The following is an 18,737-nucleotide window of genomic DNA, read 5'->3' on the forward strand; positions in this document are numbered from 1 at the left end:
ATACATTTGAAAGAACAGTTTGGTTCGCCTACGAAATTAGATTCTGCGACGGATAGTAAGAACTCGTGTAATGATGTAGCGATTGGACAAATTTCTTGGAAAGTCATACGATGACACGATTTTAAAAATATCTAAAGCAATTTATCGCGTCGATTTTCTCTTTTTTACAAACTCTTTTTAGACGTGTATTGTTGTGGCAACAATTATCGCTTAAACCTTTTAACTTGAACCTTATCTGTTTATATTCTTATATTAATATTAATTGAAATGAAATGGTGTCTTTAATTGTTATTATAACATGATTAAAAAATATTATGTAAGAGCAAAATAAATTATAAAATTAATTAATCCATTTAAGTGGTTCTAATTTCCTGCCCTTTTAATATATAAAATGGCGTTTTCCATTATCACGTTCGCCAACTGCACAATACAAAATTTGTGCACCTCTGATTGACTTGCGGCCCCCTAGGTAGCGCTTATGCGGCTTTTGTTAAAATGGTTAAAATGCAGTATGGCTACCTCACGGAGGATAAGTTCATTAATTAACAATTTTTTGGTTTTTTATGTAGTACTTTTTAACTACATGAAAGTTCCTTGTTGAGTTAGCGATCCGCGAATCATTTGACATGTAAAATGAGCTTTTCCGTGAAAAAGACAGGTGGTAGAATGTGGCATGAAGCTCGAAAACAAGAAAAAAAAATTCGTGGAATGCTAGTAGATTATCGTCGTCGAGCCGAACGTCGACGAGATTATTATGAAAAAATTGTAAGTAATCAACAAAATAATCGTACATCGCTTACGTTACAATTATAACAATTTATAGCAATTATAACAATCCTTTTGTTTTCTAACCTCAAAGTGTCGATCTTTCAATGTAATTATAAATTGCACATTTATTTTTTATTTATTTATTGATTATTTGAAAGCAATAAAATTTAGAAGCATAAGTACAGTCAAGTGTAATGCATAAATACGCGTTTTTTACACATATACATATATTTTTTTTAGAAATCAGATCCTACACAATTTCTGCAACTTCATGGCAGACCGTGCAAAATACATTTGGATCCAGCGATAGCTACAGCTGGCGATAGTCCTGCTAATATGTAAGTTAAAATATACCTAATATGATATATCGATATTAATAGCACTATATGTATGTTTAAATTTCTATTTTTAAATTAATTTATTTTACTCCAAAGTAAAATAATGTTTTTTGTACAAAGAAAAATAATTCATGTGTTATATAAATAGGATGCCATGGCAAGGAAACGAAGACAATCTCATTGACCGTTTCGATGTACGTGCTCATCTTGATTGGATACCAGAAGGACCACATTCTATCGATGTAGATATAGCTCTCACTAGTGAAGATAGACATATCAATTACGAACGTTATCGTATAATAGTTCAAAATGAATTTTTAGGGGGTGAGAAATTGTTCTTATTTAAATATTTATGTCTCAGTTTCAAAAGTGTTTGATCAATTATCATTTTTAATATTTTTATATATACTATATTATCATTTTTAAGTTACCGAAGAAAAATTTCTGCACCAAATACATTTGGAAGAACAGTTTGGTTCATCTACAAAATTAGATTCCACAAGAGATAAGAAGAAATCATGTAATAATGTAGCAATTGGATACAATTATGAAACAGAAGAACCGATACCTGAAACGGTAAAGTCATTGGACAATGTTGTATCGGATGAAAAAGCAGACGATGAAGATAGTGATATAGATTTAGGTATATATTCTCCAAATACACGATACAACTTTGGACATAACATATTACAGTTATTATAATATGAATTTGAATTTTTTAGATATTTGCGTAGATGTATCTCAAATAGAGCCATCTCAAGCACATGAAATGAATTTAGTGGCTCAAAAATATGGACTTTTAGGAGCTGATTATTTTAGTTTCTTAACGCAAGATTTCGAGGAAGCCGAGACATTAAGACAAGCACGTAAACAGGAAGAAGAGAAAGCTATGTACTCGGTAAAGCATGTTTCATTCATTTTTCATATTTTCGTACTAACTGTTATACAATAAAAGTAAAAAACAAAAAAAGAGTTACATTTTCATCGTATTATGAATACAGGGAAGAAGATCACGAAGAGAAAGACGTGCATTTAGGGAGAAAAAGATGATTGGCAGAGTAATGAGTCCACCCAGGTAATTAATACATTAAAAAACCAAATTTGTCTTCAATGTATATTATTTAAATTAATTGAAAATTCAATGAATGTATTTGTAACATATTTATTTTATGCATCAAGTTACGCAGCAAGGGAGAGTCCCGAATACAACCCTTACAGAAAATCTTCGTCCAAATCTCGTTCAAGATCTGTATCACCTGTAAATACTGGACAAATTACTTACATTACAAGTTTTGGCGACGAAGAGGAAACCCATGGAAGTTCATCTCATGTTACTTCTTCTAGTTCAAAAAAAGTCAATTACTCCCATCTCAGGCGAAGGAGATCGGACAGTCCAACGCTCAGCGAGAGAACGATTAACAGAAAACTTTCGAAATCGAGGTCGAGAAGTTGCTCTCGTTCGGTTAATAAATCAAAGTCTTACAGAAACCGTGACAGGAAGCGTAGTACATCCAGAATGAGGTAATTTTATTTGGCCAGTGAAACCTCGATTTAGCAGACTAAAATTTTCTTGGTTACATTGAGGTTTTGCTGTATTTAATACCTATACTTGATACATCAACTGATGAATGATTTTCAGATCTAGAAGAACACGATCAAGGCACAGAAAAGTTACAAGATCGCGAACACGAAGTCGTTCCAGAAGATCACGAACCAGAAGTAAATCTAGATCTCGTTGTCGAAGCTTTAGCAGATCTCATTCGCGTACTGTTTCGAGATCAAAGACGAGATCTAGATCTCGTTCCCGCCAAAAAAGGTCTAGAAGTTTGTCTTCGAGCAGTGTATCCAGATCGAAGTCGAAATCAAGATCTAGATCAAGAGTACGGTCGAAATCAAGATCCAAGTCGCACAATAGAAGCCATTCGAGAGATAGTTATCGTCGAAGACATTACTCTCCGTCGAAGTCGGTGTCTAAATCTCGCTCCAGAACTAAATCCCAATCTAGATCGAGATCGAGATCGAGGAGTCAATCCAGGTGCAAGCGATCGCGGAGCGTTGAGAATAAGGCGCCAGCACTGCCAAGGTACGACGCATGTTTCCAATGATATACAAAGTGAACCGTTTAAACGGGAACACTCGAATATTTTTGTTATTTATGGTTGTATTGTCATTTCTTAAAGAGATTTCAAGATCATTGTTGTGGTTTTAGATATTACGGCCGACGTGGAAAATCGTCAAGCCTAGAGTTAGAATTATCGGATAGCGAGGACAAAATTCCTATGGCAGCACCAAAACCAACAGTTAATAACACCACGAGCATGTAAGTTCTGTTATATCCTATTGTCTCCAAATTCATAGTCATCGCAGGAAAGTTTTTATTCGTCAGACAGTATAATTAAAATATATCACGCAATACTGACAAATATATTAAACATTTCAGGAACAAGCCAAAAGCAGGGTTAAGTACAAATTCTGGTGGCGGGCACAAAGTCAGTAAGAACCATAACGCTTACTTAGTCACTTAAAGCACAGAGAATAAAAGACAGTATATACTCTCTATATAAACTACCCTCTCGACGATGAACCTCAGCAAGTGCTACTTGTTTTCATTCTGTTGGGCAATATAAAATACCTACATAGTATTATTTACGTTTCATTTTAATTTCTTTTCACTTGTTTAACGAAGCTACGAAGGAATTGAATTTTTTAATATAGTTATTCACGTTTTCTTATAAATTTGTATTGCAATTTTAATTTTCATTACAACAGTTTTAACAATATAAATAATTTTTATTCTTACGACTATGTAGACGAATTTCATAAGTATTTCTTTTTTTTTTTTTTTAATTTTAATTTTATTACTGACATTATCAGAATGAAAACATCGAATGTTTTGTGGTACGATTTATTTGTTTTGTAGAAATAGTAATATAATGAAAAGAGTGCTTCATTATAGGATATACTTTACAATGAAGTATTCTTCTAACAAATAATTTAAATGAATATTTTAACATATTATCAAGTACAGTGAAATTTGTATTTAAATCTTGGATAAATTTTATGTTCTTCTATATATATTACAAAAGAAATCGTAATAACTTATAACAGACTTTTAAGAGTTACATCTTTCAGTCATTGAAAATCACACCCCAGGAGCGGCTTAAGAAGAAAATGCAAGCTTTATTAAACAAGCAATGTAAGTTCAGTTTGTCTGGATCATTGATTATTAATATCTCCTTATAATACAATGATTACGTTCAACAGATAAAGCTGATAAAAAAGCAGAACAGCTTAGGATTGAAAAGATGGAGCAGCAAAGACAAGATAGGGAAGACGAAATTCGGGAAATGTCCTTGAAATTACGTAGAAAGTATGTTACATAATTCCATACATATGAATAGATTAACATAAACGTTAGGTAACTAAATAACGTGAATAACGTTTAGACAAAGAGAACGAAGACATCGTTACGAAGGTCATAGTTCTGATTCACATTCCTCTGTGTCGCGCACACCGAGTCCTGGACGTAGTCCACGAATAGTGCGTCGAGAGAGGAAGGAGAGAGACACGAGAGATTTTGAAAACGATCGCGAACGGGAACGAGACAGAGAGAGAGATAGGCGTGACGATAGAGAAAAGTTTCGAACTGAATCTCGTCGAAGATACAGAGATTCGCCGCTTCGTTCTTTGAGTCCAAGAAGTAGTCGGTAAAAATGCAAATGATTCGTACGTTATACAGGGTGAAGCATTTAAATGGAATCTCTTTAAAAAATGACTTTAAAAGAAAACGATCCCACCATTACATGTACTCCTCCAGATTTTTTTTATACAACCATAAATAACAAAAATAGTCGGGTATTCCCATTTTAACGTTCCATCCTGTACTATATTTAAATTTAAGTGACCCTATCGTTATATTCTTTCAAATGTTTTAATTCTTTTAGCGGCCTAGTCGATTATTGACAACAAGAGAATTCGTGGTTAATCTTCCTTTTGATGGATTTCAAATTTTATTAGACACTTCCTGTATTGCATTCCTTCCGTAAAACGCTACGAATGTTCTAAGAAAATGCTAAGAAGAAAAAAGTAATAAAACATGATATCATTTACAGTTACTCTTTACTATTAATTAATATTGTTTAGTCTTACGATATAAAATAAAAATACAGTTGTTTATTTATGTTTGTCGTTATTGTTAAATGTAAGCTGTGCACAGTTTATTCCTTGTTTCCCCATTTCCTTTAACGTTACTGTTGTGGTTTTAACGTTACAATGGGATTCATGCCTAAAGGTTGTGAAGCAAGTATAGATCAAGATTACTTACTACATAGCCTATTCTTGTTTTTTACTAGACACTATAGCACAAAATGATCAAATCTGTATTCTTTGGTAATTTAAAAGTAGCGTAATTAAACATACAAACATTGAAGGCGAATAGTCTTGAATTGTTTATGAATATAGAAAATTACTTACTAGCATGTTCTTGTTTTCTACTATACAATACTGACTATATCTCAAATTGCTCAAATCTACATCTGTAGTAACTAATATGGCGGAGTAGGTACATGTTGACTTTTCGAGTTCTCGGATTCGAATATTTCTACATAATAGAAATTTAAAGAGAATCAAGTTAGTCGTTATTCGTTTCTATTATCGCCAGTACGCATTGCAACTATTATCGATGGATATACGTTGCGTACTTAATTATACTAAGTATTATTAACAATAAGCGCGTACGTTACCCATTAGAGCAGTCTACTTGGCAAACAACTAATCTCGATTTTCAAAGAGAAAGTATAAACATCGTTCGCGAAATGAACAAAGACATGATTCTTTGAATTATTTCGATTCTAAATAAAGATTACACGAATTACGTAATGAGAATGTTAATATCAATTTTGTGTATTCCATCGAAAGGTTAAGAGGTGCGTTTATTGTTTCTGATTAAGAAGAAATCATTATTTTTTTCGAGTATAAGCGTTTAAAAGAAAAAATTCAGTGTACTCGATACAATGTGATTTCCGTAAAAATTTCATTCTATTCATTGTATTACCATTGGACAGTGTTCGATGAAAACATATATTTTGTAAGCATATATATGAATTTCAAAATTCACTATTAACCTATACCAATATACCAATACTCTCTGATAACTATTCATTGACTTTAATCCAATTTTATGAATAAAGAAATCATTTTTTTAAGTAATTCCTTTATTGTTTTACTAAAGGCAGTTTTTTAAATTAATTCAGCAATTTAGTTAATCTTTCAGAAAAATGAGTGATACATCCAAGAAAATGAAAGATTCGAGTGTGAAAAATAATGTGCAAAACGAATCGACGGATCTGGTCCGTCAGAAACAAAGTGTCAATAAAAAGGAATCAGCTTTGAAAAGTACAAACGAAGATGTACAGCGTGCGATCGAAGGTTTGAAGGAGATACCAGATGAAGAGCTTCAAGAGTTTCTCGATGATGAAGATTTCATGGAAGGTTTGGATGTCGTAGATGCTTGGGAAGGCGACGAAGAGAAAAGCCGCGAGGTCGAATTGAAAACTTCTCGTTTCAAGGAACAAGAACAAAAGCGGCCTTCTAGGTAGCATCAACAATATAAAATAATTTTTACCACTATTTATTATGCCTTAGAACGAACTTGTTATATAATGTTATTATAGTAATGTCAGAATCTTATACATTGGAATCAGTTTATATTTTATTTGTATATTACAACTTATCGGTGTTATATTTCATTGAGTATATTTAAAAGTACAGTGGGACTTTTAAACTACTTATAGGGAGAGACACCGTCGCGAACGCAAAGGATCTTATAGCCGCGAAAGACCAAAGAAAGAAGAGAAGAAGCACGAAGAAATACGTCGCGATCCTTCCAAAAGCACAAAAGACATAGAAAGGGATAAAATACGAACAAAAAGAGATAACGAGAGTAAGCTTTTAGCGGAAAAAGAGAAAGCTATAAAGCATTTGTTGGACTCTGACAATGTCGTGCCTCCTGGTACAGAGACAGAGGCGATTCAAAGCATCGCAGAGAAACAGAGTTTGGAACAAGTGCAAATGCATATCCGTAGAAGTCGAGAGCGGCGTAAGAGTTTAGAACGCCAAGGTGGAAATTCGTTAAGGCGTAGGACTCCAGATAGAATTAGATTAAATTCTCTAAACTCTCGACGGAAATCCCCGTTAATTTTAAGCCCTGAGCGCTGCAGGAGTCCCTTCAAAATTAGCATGGAAAGGCATCGAAGTCCGTTGAGGTTTAGTCCAGAAAAAAGAAGAAGCCCAAGATTTAATTGTGTCCGTAGAAGTCCTTTTGCGTTTAGTCCAGAGAGAAGAAGAAGTCCTGTCAGACGACTTAGCTGGGAACGAAGAACAAGCGCGGATAGAAGATGGAGTGCTGAACGACACAGAAGACGTACGAATATACACGAACGGTGAGAGGACAATATTTTTAAGCATACGTTACACTTCTTTTTTTTATTTTATCATAGAGGAACAAAGTACTGTTTGTCTTATTGTCAATCTTCCTTGTCAAATGCAGGGTGGAGCAGTTAGACCGTTACAGAGCGATTTTGCTCAAACTATCATTAATTCCAGAAAATCTTTCAGGGAAAAGTTAGAAGATTCGAGGAGGGCTACATCTCGGCATCTGGACCAAAGAAAAAGACAATAGTCATATAAGATAAGCCCCCTCGAATGTTCTAACTTTTTCCTGAAAGATTTTCTAGAATTAATGATAGTTTAGACAATATCGCTCGAACCGTCCAGCTGTTCCACCTTGTATGTTGAAACCTAAGTATAGCGTGCGCTTAATGTTTAGAATCGAATTATACCAATAAATGCAATAAACTTTGAATTTCATCTAGTGGTGTATTTCAACTTAGATTTTAAATTGTTAAGCCGAAGAAGTCGATCACGGGATCGGCAGCGAAGTCGAAGTATGGAACGCATTAGAAGAAAAGCCAGCCGTTCGCCGATTAACAGACGTTACAGTCCTCGACGCAGGAGCAGAACTCGAAGTAGGTCGATAGAACGTCGTACGAGAAAGCGATCACCTTTCATCAACGAATTGACGAGGCAGTTGAGGAACGAAGCTATAGTGACGTCGCATATAAACACTGGATATGCACCTCCTCCCCCAATGGATGGGATATCACCGTTGATGAACACCGTCGTGTATCAACCAGAAGCAGAGCCTAGACCACCGATGCCACCAATGCCACCTTACATACATCAACCTGGACTACCACCACCCATGTCGTCAGGTGTAACTCCTGGCAGCGGACCACCACCATTCATGAACTTTGAACACTCATCTCAAACCGTGAACTTCGACTCCGTACCGTTGCATCCATTACCTCAAACCGAATACGTCTCTGGCCCAGTTATGTACAACCAACCGAACGCCAACTCGATCCAACCCGCCCATCGACCACCGCTTCTCCCCGCGCCGATCACTTCACCGCAACCAGAACCTGCCACAGGATCCATGGAACACACTCCAACAGCGTACGGTCTACAGACACCTCCCCAGCAGTCGCAAATTCAAAACTTCGAATTTTCGAGTAAATCCAAGGATAAAGCATCAAAAAAGTACAGGGAACGCTATAGAGACTCCTATAACGGCTATCAGGCTTCCCAAGAAGAACGACTAAAGACTCCTGAACCACCAGTTATCTCCGATACAAAAGTAATTGTATTATACATTGTACAAAAAGTCGTTTTTTTTTCTACCTATACGTACTTGCATATTTCACTGTTCGTTGTCGAAACAGAAACTAGTTTTTGCAAATAACGATTTTATGTGTTTTGTTCGCAAAGCCTGCGGATACGTGTTCTATTCTTCCATGTGAAAACATTAATGTTTACCCTTTGAATTGATCTTGCAGCAGTTTGAAAAGACGAGTTTATCCAGTCTGCTGGAAGCATCTGTTTCCGCAAAAGGTGCGAGAAAAACCTATTTTTACCTTGTTGTTCTTGACATTCGCGTTTACAGACTTTCTTTAAATTTTGTTATATGTTGTTTTTAGATTCAGCTAATCTGCCAGTCCTCTATCCAGGTAAGAACGTTACAATTGTTTAATATCTTAAAATTATTAAGGAAATAATGTTACAACCACATTCTAAATTCTACATTCTAACTTGACGTTAACGCTACGTGAATTTGTATCTTTTTTTCCCCGCCAGGATTTAAGCCTGAGATATTACGGCACTGTGAGCATGCTCTGCGGGAACTTCCTACGGAAGATCCACGGTTAAAAATGAAGGGACGATTTTTCTACGACCCAAAAAAGGAAAGTGTACAGAATGACCTGGATATGTATACATCGAACTCCATACTTTTGCAAAAGAACAAGAGCAAGATATATTGGGAAGAGGAGGAAGCAGGTGAGTGTCTTACACCGGTAAAGTCGAATGTACAAATGCACCAGAAGATCTGTCAGACCGACGAAGTGGAAACGAGTACGAAACTCGTCCAAGCGAGTGTCACAATGGTGGATTTCGAAGTACAAGTTTACCCTCAAGATCTCCAGCAAGTTACCAAGGAAGACAAGAAACCCATCATGGATCGGTTGGATTGGAACGTGCGCGAGACTTTCGATTATACGCCCAAGTTTCGAGAGGCTGACGATTTGAGATGGAGTTTGAGTAATTCTTCCCAAAAGAGAACTTGGAACAGGACTGTATCTCCCTCTAGACGAACAGACGATCGCGAGCACCGCGTAGATTCCGTTTCTTTAGGATCGCCGATTAGGAATAGGGATAGCTTTTCCAGTCACAAAGGATCGGTACGGGATCACTACGTTCGCGATAGATACTCACCCACCTACAGACACTCTCTCAACGAGCGTGACGACTTCCACGAAACCAGAAGTGATCACAGTCGCGGCGAAAGTCCTATGATATTGGAGGATTCCGGGGAAGAGATCGAATTGGAGCATACATTCCAAAGAGGAGCAGAGTGGCATGGAAGAGGGAAGATATTGAGAGGCAGGTCGAGTCCCGTAATTAAACAACACGTGTACAGAGGCAAATATTCGGGAGGAAGGTCCTATCGTAGCCGTGGAAGCTTTCGTGGAAAATTCTAAACTTACTTGTGTAAAGCACAATTTACAATGTTGTAGAATTATATAATCAAATATATCGATATATCAAAATAGTTACATCTATTCTTGCAACAGAACTGGGAAGCGAATGTAAATAAGTTGCTTTCTTTTATTCAGATTAAGTATCTGTGACATTTATAATAAAACGCATTTTAAATACGATTTGAATACGAACGTCGTATAATAGAGGGAAACATGTGGACAATATGTAAATGTCCACGGACACGGTATATATAGTTATATCACTAGAAATGCAAGATCATTTCTACGTAATGTTTGTTAAATAAACGCTTCAAATGATAGTGCAAGGAGAAATACTATTTATGGCGTTACGCCATACTACATGTGTTAATTGTACAAATTTCACATATGATTTTTAATCGTTCTCTATAATGAATCATTCTGTCATTTTCGTACAACTGACACGATTTCTGTGAACATGCGGTTAAAATTCCTTTGAAACGATATTGGAACATCGTTTTTCATTAGTACGTTGAAGGTGGACGAAAACGATATCTAGAAAATATTTTGGGGAACAAAAATGCAAATTATTTTCTGTTAACTAAAGTCGTCAGATTTAATTAGCATGTAAAAGGATACCATGTAGAGATGGAAAAGTAAATACAGAAATATTCTTCTGTATTTCAACTTTTTTCCTTATTTTAATACTTAACATTTAATATAGAGAATGTTGCTGAAAAGCTTATCTACGAAGCAAGTTATTCGAGATTGGCTTCAAAATCTGATTAAAAAAGGAACAAACAATGCCGTAAGGATCACCTTTTTTCCTTATAGGTGTAACTTTTTAGATTTAGAGGTCGTTGAAATTTCTATTTCTTTTTTACACAAATGGATTTTGAATAATAGTTTGAATAAAAGAGATGATTAGAATAAATATATAAGTTTATTTACACACAATAATGCAATATCGATTTAATTAAAATGAAAAGAAAAACTATTGTAACATCTGTATAAAGAAATTATACTACATCAGTGATAAAGATGTAATTCCTAATGATTTCCAATAGTTACACACCTTTGGTCCATAGTCGTGTATTTATATATCTGGACATATTATGCACTTATTTAGTACCATTTATCGAATTGTTGCATGTGTATCAATGTTCGTTCTACTATCTCAGGTAGCTTATTTTTAGCAAAACATGTGAATTCTTGAAAAACATTATCATCGCAATCTTTAATATTTATAGTCAAAAAAACCTTTTGCAGATCTGTTTTCTTTTCGAATGTGCATATAAAATCTAACTTTATACCATTCGTCTCGCTTGTTTTACCACAGTTTTCTATAACTTTCTCCGATATAAGAGTTTCCTTTTCCAGAGAACTCAAGCTAGTATCGAAAACAACACTGATAATTTTTCTATTACGCCATACACAGTGAGAACCGATACAATGGAGTACAAGTTTCTCATATTTCCCTGTATGCACATCCGATAACATTTCGATTTTCTGTTGCTTCGCTTCAACATCAGCGGTGAGAACTTCCACTTGTAATTTAAAAACCTTCTCAAAAATATCTTTTACTATATTAAAAACAATAAAATACCAGTCCCTTTGAGTAAATTTCGAATTCTCAGCAGCATTTGTTTTGCTATCATTCGATTTATTGACCTGCTGAAAACGATTCGCAGAGATCGTAATTATAAATTTATTTTTAGGAGGTTTCTTTGGTAGCACCGTACCAAACAAGGTGTCCAGCAAATCTCTGTACCCATCTTTGCTAGTTGTTGCACAGATCTCAGAGCCAATAGCACAGTACCTCGTAAAAGTGCCCAACAGAAGGTATGGTGTGCACGCTGTGATATTATGACTAAGTTCTATAGGATCTTGGACGCATATAGGTCTATTGGTATTTAATTTAATATTGTCAGGGTGTCTGGCATATTCTTTATACCTATGCATATACTCTGGCAGACTTTCGAAATTCTCAAATTCCGATTCTGCACGTGTCATTCCATCCAATGTGCAAATCACTTGCGATTTGAACGTAAAAGATGCATAGAAAAGAAAGAAACCATGAAGGAGTTGTGGAATGCTGTTCTTATTAGTAATCGGAGGCAAGGTTGCATTTTCATCAAAATTAGCTTGCCAACCATTTATAACTTGTGGATTACAAGTCTCTTGGAGTTTCATTAGAGGAGGAATAATGTTAACGGACGGCTGCTGCAGATAAAAGATAATTATCAAAACTAAAGCGAAATTTGATATTCTTCCTGTGCCAGATATTTTAAAATGTCTCGCCCAGTATTTGATAAGCATCATTAACGGCTTCAGTCTGCTATCCAGAGAAATGCAATGCTTTATCAAGTAAGTTTTATATATACCTAACATGTTTTTAAATGAAATATCACAAGAAACGTCTGTTTTAACGTAACAAAATTTTATGATAGGTGTTTTGGCTCTTGGAATTAATACTATATTAGAGAAAACGTAATTCTTTCGGTACAACATTTTCTTCACTACCCTAAAGATTTTCGACATAGTCCATACATCTCGCAATTCATGTTCAGCTTCATATATTGGCTCACCTTGAATACAACATATTAATATAACGTAAAACAATTAATATTCCATACAAAATTTAATAATAAATTATAAATCTTACCAATATCTACGTATATATCTAAATCACAGTTTTTGAAACTTAGTCCTGTCTGAGTCGAACCAAATTTGTATGTAGTACATCTTGGAAATACTACTTTAAACATCATGTTCAGTTTCGTACAAATGGGATCGTATCTTTCTTCGATTTCTTCATCGGTAAGTTGTATCGTATTCAGAAATACTGCTAACTGATTATCGAACGTGGTCTTACTTTTGAATATTTGTTTTATGTTATTGTAACTTATTTGGCCTTCGGTTTCTATGGGGCTATTTTGCTTTGTTGACTTTGGCTCCCTTTGATCTTGAAATAAAATATTTATAATTTGAAAGTATTCCACATGTATTCAATTAAATAAGAAAAGAAGTAACTTTAGTTTTAACAAGGAAACTACATGTAACAGTTCTAATATTTGCTGCTTTGAACAAAACATTTTCCACTTGAACTTGAGCAATATAGAACTAAACATATAGTACCTTTAACGATACTTACCATCTTGCGGTGTTCTTCTTTTTATATTCAATTTTTTGTTGTGTAGCCAAACAGGTGTCTTTAATAGAGCTTCCGCAGATTTACTACAATACGAAAAAATTATTATCGTAAATAAACCAAGAAGCAAATTAGGTAACTGTAAATTAGAAATTACAATTACAGACATATTTATCATTGTTAATATAGTAAAAGTATTAGAAATAAAAATATCACTTTTACTTAAAACATTTAAATTAATGCCAAGAAATGTATTAAACGCATTTTAATACCTGTCACAAAATTCTATGATAAGGTAATCTGGACCGATTTTATGCTGTTTGATTTTGCCATGTCTTTGGAAAAAATTAATAAACTGACGGCCTTGGATCCATTTTGGTAACGGTGATACTACTATTGACCTTTCAATGATTTCGGCCTGTTGAACTTTCTTAAAATGTTTCTTACCTCCAAGGTGGCCTTGAAAGGCATTATTATCTTGAAAGTTCAACAAACATATGTTGCAATGTAGAGACATTGTCAATTAAGTATCAAAACTTTTGCGATACTCTCAAATCTTAGTTAAAAAGATTCTATTTATTTTTTCTTTCTGTCAATATTGTTAACCAACCATATTTTATAAAACAATGCATAAATGATTTACTTAGGAAAACTTTGTCGTTTAAGCTTCATATGAGAAATGTTTTGATTTGAAATCAATGCAAATGACAGTTCTTACATACAAATAATTCACTTCTCACACAAAATAAGTAAACATCTGGGTTCCCTTTTATTTTTATTTTGACATGCTTGAAGATATTAACTCAATATTGTTGACAACTTCATTTTAATTTATCGATTATACTTAGCACTTCTGTACATTCTTACATCTGTAATTATCGTTCTTATTAAGAACTTCTTATTGTTTACTATTTTTCTTAACTACTCTTTAGACAGGAAAAACCAGTATTCTCAAAGAAGCATATTTAACATCACATATTATTTGCTCTATTATTCCAAATCCTCAGAATAGGATAATGCAACAAACAAACATATATTCTGTAATGTACCATCATATTTTGAAACCTGTAAATAATATAATAAATAAAATAAATCAATTCTTACAGATTGTCAAATGTAAAGTTTGAGTAATTTACCATAAAAAAAGTAATTATACATATGAGAAATACCAAAATCAGACATCAGAATTAATTGAAATTAATATAAAAAGGTAGCAAATAATAGTGATCAAGTTTTTGCAGGTTAAGATTCAACATTTATGTTTAACCCACTCTAATCCAAGGTATGTTTTCACTGTTCACACGTCTATTTGTCTGCGTTTGTCAGATATTAGTAAAATACGTAATATACCATACATAATATACGCTCATCTACTGATGTATGGACGCATAGAAGCACAAACGCCAGTTAATGGACACACAAATGGTATCGTCATCTAGCGGCAAGGTCCGAACTAATTTTCGGTCCGTTTTGTTCAAAAACATTAATTACGTACTTTTCTCTGCATATAAATGTTATCTTACATCACAATTATCATTATTCAACATTTAATTGTTTATTTGTACACTAATAATTGATTGATATTAATATTTTTAAATAACTAGAAAACCGAAACTGTGGCGCCATCTCTCGGCGAACCGCCCAAGATTGTCGCGAAATAGTTCCTACTTTCCGCCGTTAGATAACGCCACATTTTCAGTATTTTTATTTATTAAAAAAACCAGGCATTAGATAATTATTAATGTACAAATGAACAATTAAATGTTGAATAATGATAATTTTGATGTAAGATAACATATATATACAGAGAAAAGTACGTAATTAATGTTTTTGAAAAAACGGTCTGAAAAGTAGTTCGGACCTCTCCGCTAGACGGCGATACCATTTGTGTGTCCATTAACTGGCGTTTGTGCTTCTATATATATCAAAATATGCATGCAATGAATTTTATGATTAATAAACCATATTATTTAACAATTATGGTACTACTCGTTACTCTGGGGCAATGATGCGTCATTCGTTACTTAAGGCTACAAAAAAAAAATGCGTCGGGTACAAAGGGTTAAATAAACAATATTCAATATTAAAAAAATACATTATTCTATCATGAATGAAACATACTGTAATTGTTTAACTTATTACGAACATTTTTGCAACATTGAAAATCAGCAAAATAACTTTGCACGACGACGATAATAGGACTGAATAGGACTTCATAAAAAGGGGACGAAGAAATTCTTGACGAAGTTGTAAAGGATAGTAGGAAACAAGAATAATGATATACTCATTAATTGTTAACAGAAGATTGTTTAATCTATGCAATGAATATGGGATGACTATGGCTTCTTTTTATAAAATAAAAAATAACAAATTCACACTTAAATTACTAAAAATAAATAATGCGTATGTAAATAGTAAATATGAACGACTATCCACTTGAGGAAATAATAAAAGTATGAGAACAAGGACAACATATCATCGAATCGATTGCTTCTACTATCTTCCCGCAAAATATTATAATTGCTTTCTTTGGAATAAAGAATCTAGGATTCGTTTTCTTTCTTTCATCAGAATGTAATAAAACTTAATCGTTTAACTTGTTCCTACAAAGGGTAAACGCATCACACGCATAGCAAATCTCAAACTGTTGCGTTGTTGTTATTATTAAGATTGTAGTTCCATTAGAAAGACGTAACATTTAAAATGCTGGACAGAAGTAGGACTTGAGGAGACTAACAAAAAGTGTAACGACAAAATGAAGATGCGTTTGTTTATTATTAACCTTATGTAATATCGTTTCAAATTTTCAATTACATTATTATATATAATAAAAATAAAAATAAAAATAATAATAATCGCAATAATTGTAATAACCGTAATAATGATAATAGTAGTAATAGTAGTAGTGGTAGTAGTAATAGTAGTAGTAGTAGTAGTAGTAGTAGTAGGAGTAGTAGTAGTAGTAGTAATAGTAGTAGTAGTAGTAGTAGTAGTAGTAGTGTAGTAGTAGTAGTAGTAGTAGTAGTAGTAGTAGGAGTAGCCGTGGTAATAACAATAAAAATAATGGTAATAATTATGATAAAAATAATAATAAAAGTACTAATAATAATAATAACAGTGAAATAACAATAAACGTAGCAGCAGGAGGAGTAATAATAAAAATAATAATGCTAATCGTAGTAATAATAATAATAATAATATAATAATAATAATAAGTATAGTAGTAGTAGCAATAATAATATAATATAATGAAAATGTTTACAGGGTACATACAACTCTTTTTTTCATCTTGTATGGAGCTTTGTTAAGTATTTTCATCTTAATAAATCAGTTTCTTCTTAATTCAGTTTGTTTCTCTGTATTCATTCCTTATATTTTCACGTCGGTTAGCGCGATGCGATCGTCGAACGAGAACCTCGGGACAATATTTCAGTCATTCCTCCCCGAATCACGTTCGCATCTCGCGTAACCGGCTTATATCAGTCGTATTATAGTATATTTTCTGAACACAATGTTTTTACACATGACGTTAGGAAACTTATATTACTTTAATCCAGCCACGATGTGTTCCAAAGAATTCGGATCGAAATAAACGCGAAACAATATATTCGACGTCGTTATCGGAAAATCATTTAAACGTTTACCACTATTTCAGAACAATAATAGACACGCGACTGACGGAAATTTCTTAACGTATTCTAAATATTTTTCGTATTTTTTGTTTTTGTTGTTTTGTTTTTCTTTTTTTTTTTGGTTTCTTCAAAAGTGAAACGGCGACAATATTTACGGCGTAACTCTACAAGGAGCTCACTTTACTTTCGAAATGATACACATTAAATTCTTCGACGACGCGTGGTCAACAAATCTCGTATGTTTTAGTAAAATATTCGAAAGTAATGGGAAATCGTTTGGAACACAAATCGCGATCGGTTCTTACGCTATTTTAAATGTATACGTCTCTGTTGTTTGCTAATTGGCATAAATACTCTGCGTTTTGCGACAATTATTGAGTGGACAAATTCTTTTTTTTTTCCCCGGGGTACAAAAGCTATAAGAAACGCATACGTTATGAATGGAGAAATATGAAAATATTTTGAAACGTAGTCTCTGTAAAAAGTTTTCGTATGAACAATTAATTGGCGCGTTCGAAATCAACCTATCGCTGTATAATTATAAAACCCACTTTCCAACCAAATATTCTCAATCCCTTCCACATCGTTCCTTTTCTTTTTCTTTTTCTTTTTTTTTATCCAATTCACTTTTTCCAATAATCGACCGCCGCTCTTCCGAGTATTTTTCGAAATTTTCTTTTTTAATAATCGCTCGAATTGCACTCGAACATTTTCCCTTCTTTGCTGCTATCGTTTTTCCATTCCAAGGAGTTCTTTCTTTTAGAATTAAGTCTTACACGACGATCGTTGTTCTCTTTCTAACACTGTATTACAATCGCTAACAATTTTAGACGATACAATAGATCGTTTCGCTGTGTGGAAATCACATAATCGGAATCATTTTATTAACACTTTGCCAACCGCCCGTTGTTCTTCAATTTTAACAACATGACCTCTATTTAAACTTTTGCAACTCTTTTAATGTAAAAGTTGATAAGATGGAGTTTTTAAACGGTACCTAATGGTTGGAAATATATTCAGTGGTTTCTCATTAATTATATGAAATTAGACGAAACTGTTGAATCAACTATTTAACACTTTTATCGATGCTACTTCAATGTTGCAATGTATTTAAGCGAAACAGTTACCTAAAACTTCTCTTGTCAAGAAAAATAATCCCTGGATAACTATTTTCCTGAAACATGAACAAAGAATCTAACAAAAAAGAAAAAAAAAGAACCAAACAAGTCTACTTTACTTTTCTGTAAATCAACTCTTATAGTCTACCTGTCGCTATTATTTTTGATTTCAGATCGCATGTAGCATAATGGTACGAAGAGGTTTTCCACGATTGGTTGGCAATGTGTTAATATCAACAATCGTCAGATGAGAAAATGCTTCGACGATGCATTGAAGAAAGCTCACGTTGCGCCCAGAAGTCGATCATTTAACCCTTTGCACTCCCTTTGCAAGCAATTAACCTGTACACTGTTAGTCAACTGCAGTGTTATTTCTTAGATTTCTGACAATTTCATGGATTATACGACTTTTGTGCTTGAAATTCTTATCAACCAAAGGTAAGCGTAGATAAATGAAGATAGTTTAATGGGAACGTTAAGAACGTCACCAACAAATAACAGAGGTTTGGATAGGGGCTTAAGAATGCAAAGAGTTAAATCTTCTCTTGTTCTCTTCCATCGAAAGGAAGACTCGATCCCTCGCAGTCCAGATATTCTGATTTCAGTGGATTTTTGTCGAGGTTACCTCGACGCATGGACCGCGACGAGGCAAAGGA

General features: G+C 33.8%; 3 protein-coding genes across 9 annotated transcripts; 2 read left to right on the forward strand and 1 right to left on the reverse strand.

The window, feature by feature from the left end:
* Positions 1-484: 484 nt before the first annotated feature.
* On the forward strand, positions 485-5,286 carry LOC128880567 (CLK4-associating serine/arginine rich protein-like). 2 transcript variants are annotated; one of them, XM_054130828.1, is made up of 14 exons: positions 487-765; positions 1,009-1,106; positions 1,255-1,430; positions 1,534-1,749; positions 1,829-2,004; positions 2,108-2,181; positions 2,286-2,627; positions 2,746-3,189; positions 3,316-3,426; positions 3,547-3,595; positions 4,239-4,302; positions 4,371-4,476; positions 4,553-4,813; positions 5,051-5,286. In XM_054130828.1, exons 1-14 carry the CDS (start codon positions 634-636, stop codon positions 5,067-5,069), a joined length of 2,268 nt encoding a protein of 755 aa, XP_053986803.1. In that variant the 5' UTR covers positions 487-633; the 3' UTR covers positions 5,070-5,286. The 2 variants fall into 2 exon arrangements, with proteins under 2 accessions (XP_053986804.1, XP_053986803.1); XM_054130829.1 differs by lacking the exons at positions 4,553-4,813; positions 5,051-5,286 and having other exon boundaries at positions 485-765; positions 3,547-3,599.
* A 345-nt stretch (positions 5,287-5,631) lies between these two features.
* LOC128880566 (protein SON-like) lies at positions 5,632-11,222 on the forward strand. 6 transcript variants are annotated; one of them, XM_054130826.1, is made up of 7 exons: positions 5,632-5,735; positions 6,379-6,699; positions 6,899-7,546; positions 8,013-8,802; positions 9,002-9,056; positions 9,143-9,172; positions 9,300-11,222. In XM_054130826.1, exons 2-7 carry the CDS (start codon positions 6,383-6,385, stop codon positions 10,199-10,201), a joined length of 2,742 nt encoding a protein of 913 aa, XP_053986801.1. In that variant the 5' UTR covers positions 5,632-5,735; positions 6,379-6,382; the 3' UTR covers positions 10,202-11,222. The 6 variants fall into 6 exon arrangements, with proteins under 6 accessions (XP_053986801.1, XP_053986800.1, XP_053986799.1 ...); XM_054130825.1 differs by having other exon boundaries at positions 5,634-5,735; positions 6,367-6,699; XM_054130824.1 differs by having other exon boundaries at positions 5,661-6,192; positions 6,367-6,699.
* Positions 11,105-14,735, reverse strand: LOC128880568 (terminal uridylyltransferase Tailor-like). The gene is made up of 5 exons (XM_054130830.1): positions 14,468-14,735; positions 13,604-14,396; positions 13,335-13,417; positions 12,846-13,145; positions 11,105-12,768 (listed from the first exon to the last, which is right to left on the reverse strand). Exons 2-5 carry the CDS (start codon positions 13,846-13,848, stop codon positions 11,306-11,308), a joined length of 2,091 nt encoding a protein of 696 aa, XP_053986805.1. The 5' UTR covers positions 13,849-14,396; positions 14,468-14,735; the 3' UTR covers positions 11,105-11,305.
* Between the last annotated feature and the right edge of the window lie 4,002 nt (positions 14,736-18,737).

Source organism: Hylaeus volcanicus, chromosome 7, assembly GCF_026283585.1.
Source record: "Hylaeus volcanicus isolate JK05 chromosome 7, UHH_iyHylVolc1.0_haploid, whole genome shotgun sequence".
NCBI classification, from domain to species: Eukaryota; Metazoa; Arthropoda; class Insecta; order Hymenoptera; family Colletidae; genus Hylaeus; species Hylaeus volcanicus.

Bases quoted from the DNA above. Each gene is read 5' to 3' on its own strand.
- LOC128880567 (XM_054130828.1), top strand. From the start codon at position 634: ATGAGCTTTTCCGTGAAAAAGACAGGTGGTAGAATGTGGCATGAAGCT. The intron at 1,750-1,828 runs GTATATATTCTC...TGAATTTTTTAG, and splicing joins AGATAGTGATATAGATTTAG to ATATTTGCGTAGATGTATCT. The intron at 3,427-3,546 runs GTAAGTTCTGTT...TAAACATTTCAG, and splicing joins GTTAATAACACCACGAGCAT to GAACAAGCCAAAAGCAGGGT.
- LOC128880566 (XM_054130821.1), top strand. The intron at 7,547-8,012 runs GTGAGAGGACAA...TAAATTGTTAAG, and splicing joins CGTACGAATATACACGAACG to CCGAAGAAGTCGATCACGGG. The intron at 9,173-9,299 runs GTAAGAACGTTA...TTTCCCCGCCAG, and splicing joins TCTGCCAGTCCTCTATCCAG to GATTTAAGCCTGAGATATTA.
- LOC128880568 (XM_054130830.1), bottom strand. From the start codon at position 13,848: ATGTCTCTACATTGCAACATATGTTTGTTGAACTTTCAAGATAATAAT. The intron at 13,418-13,603 runs GTATTAAAATGC...TTCGTATTGTAG, and splicing joins ATCATAGAATTTTGTGACAG to TAAATCTGCGGAAGCTCTAT. The intron at 12,769-12,845 runs GTAAGATTTATA...GTTGTATTCAAG, and splicing joins AGATATATACGTAGATATTG to GTGAGCCAATATATGAAGCT.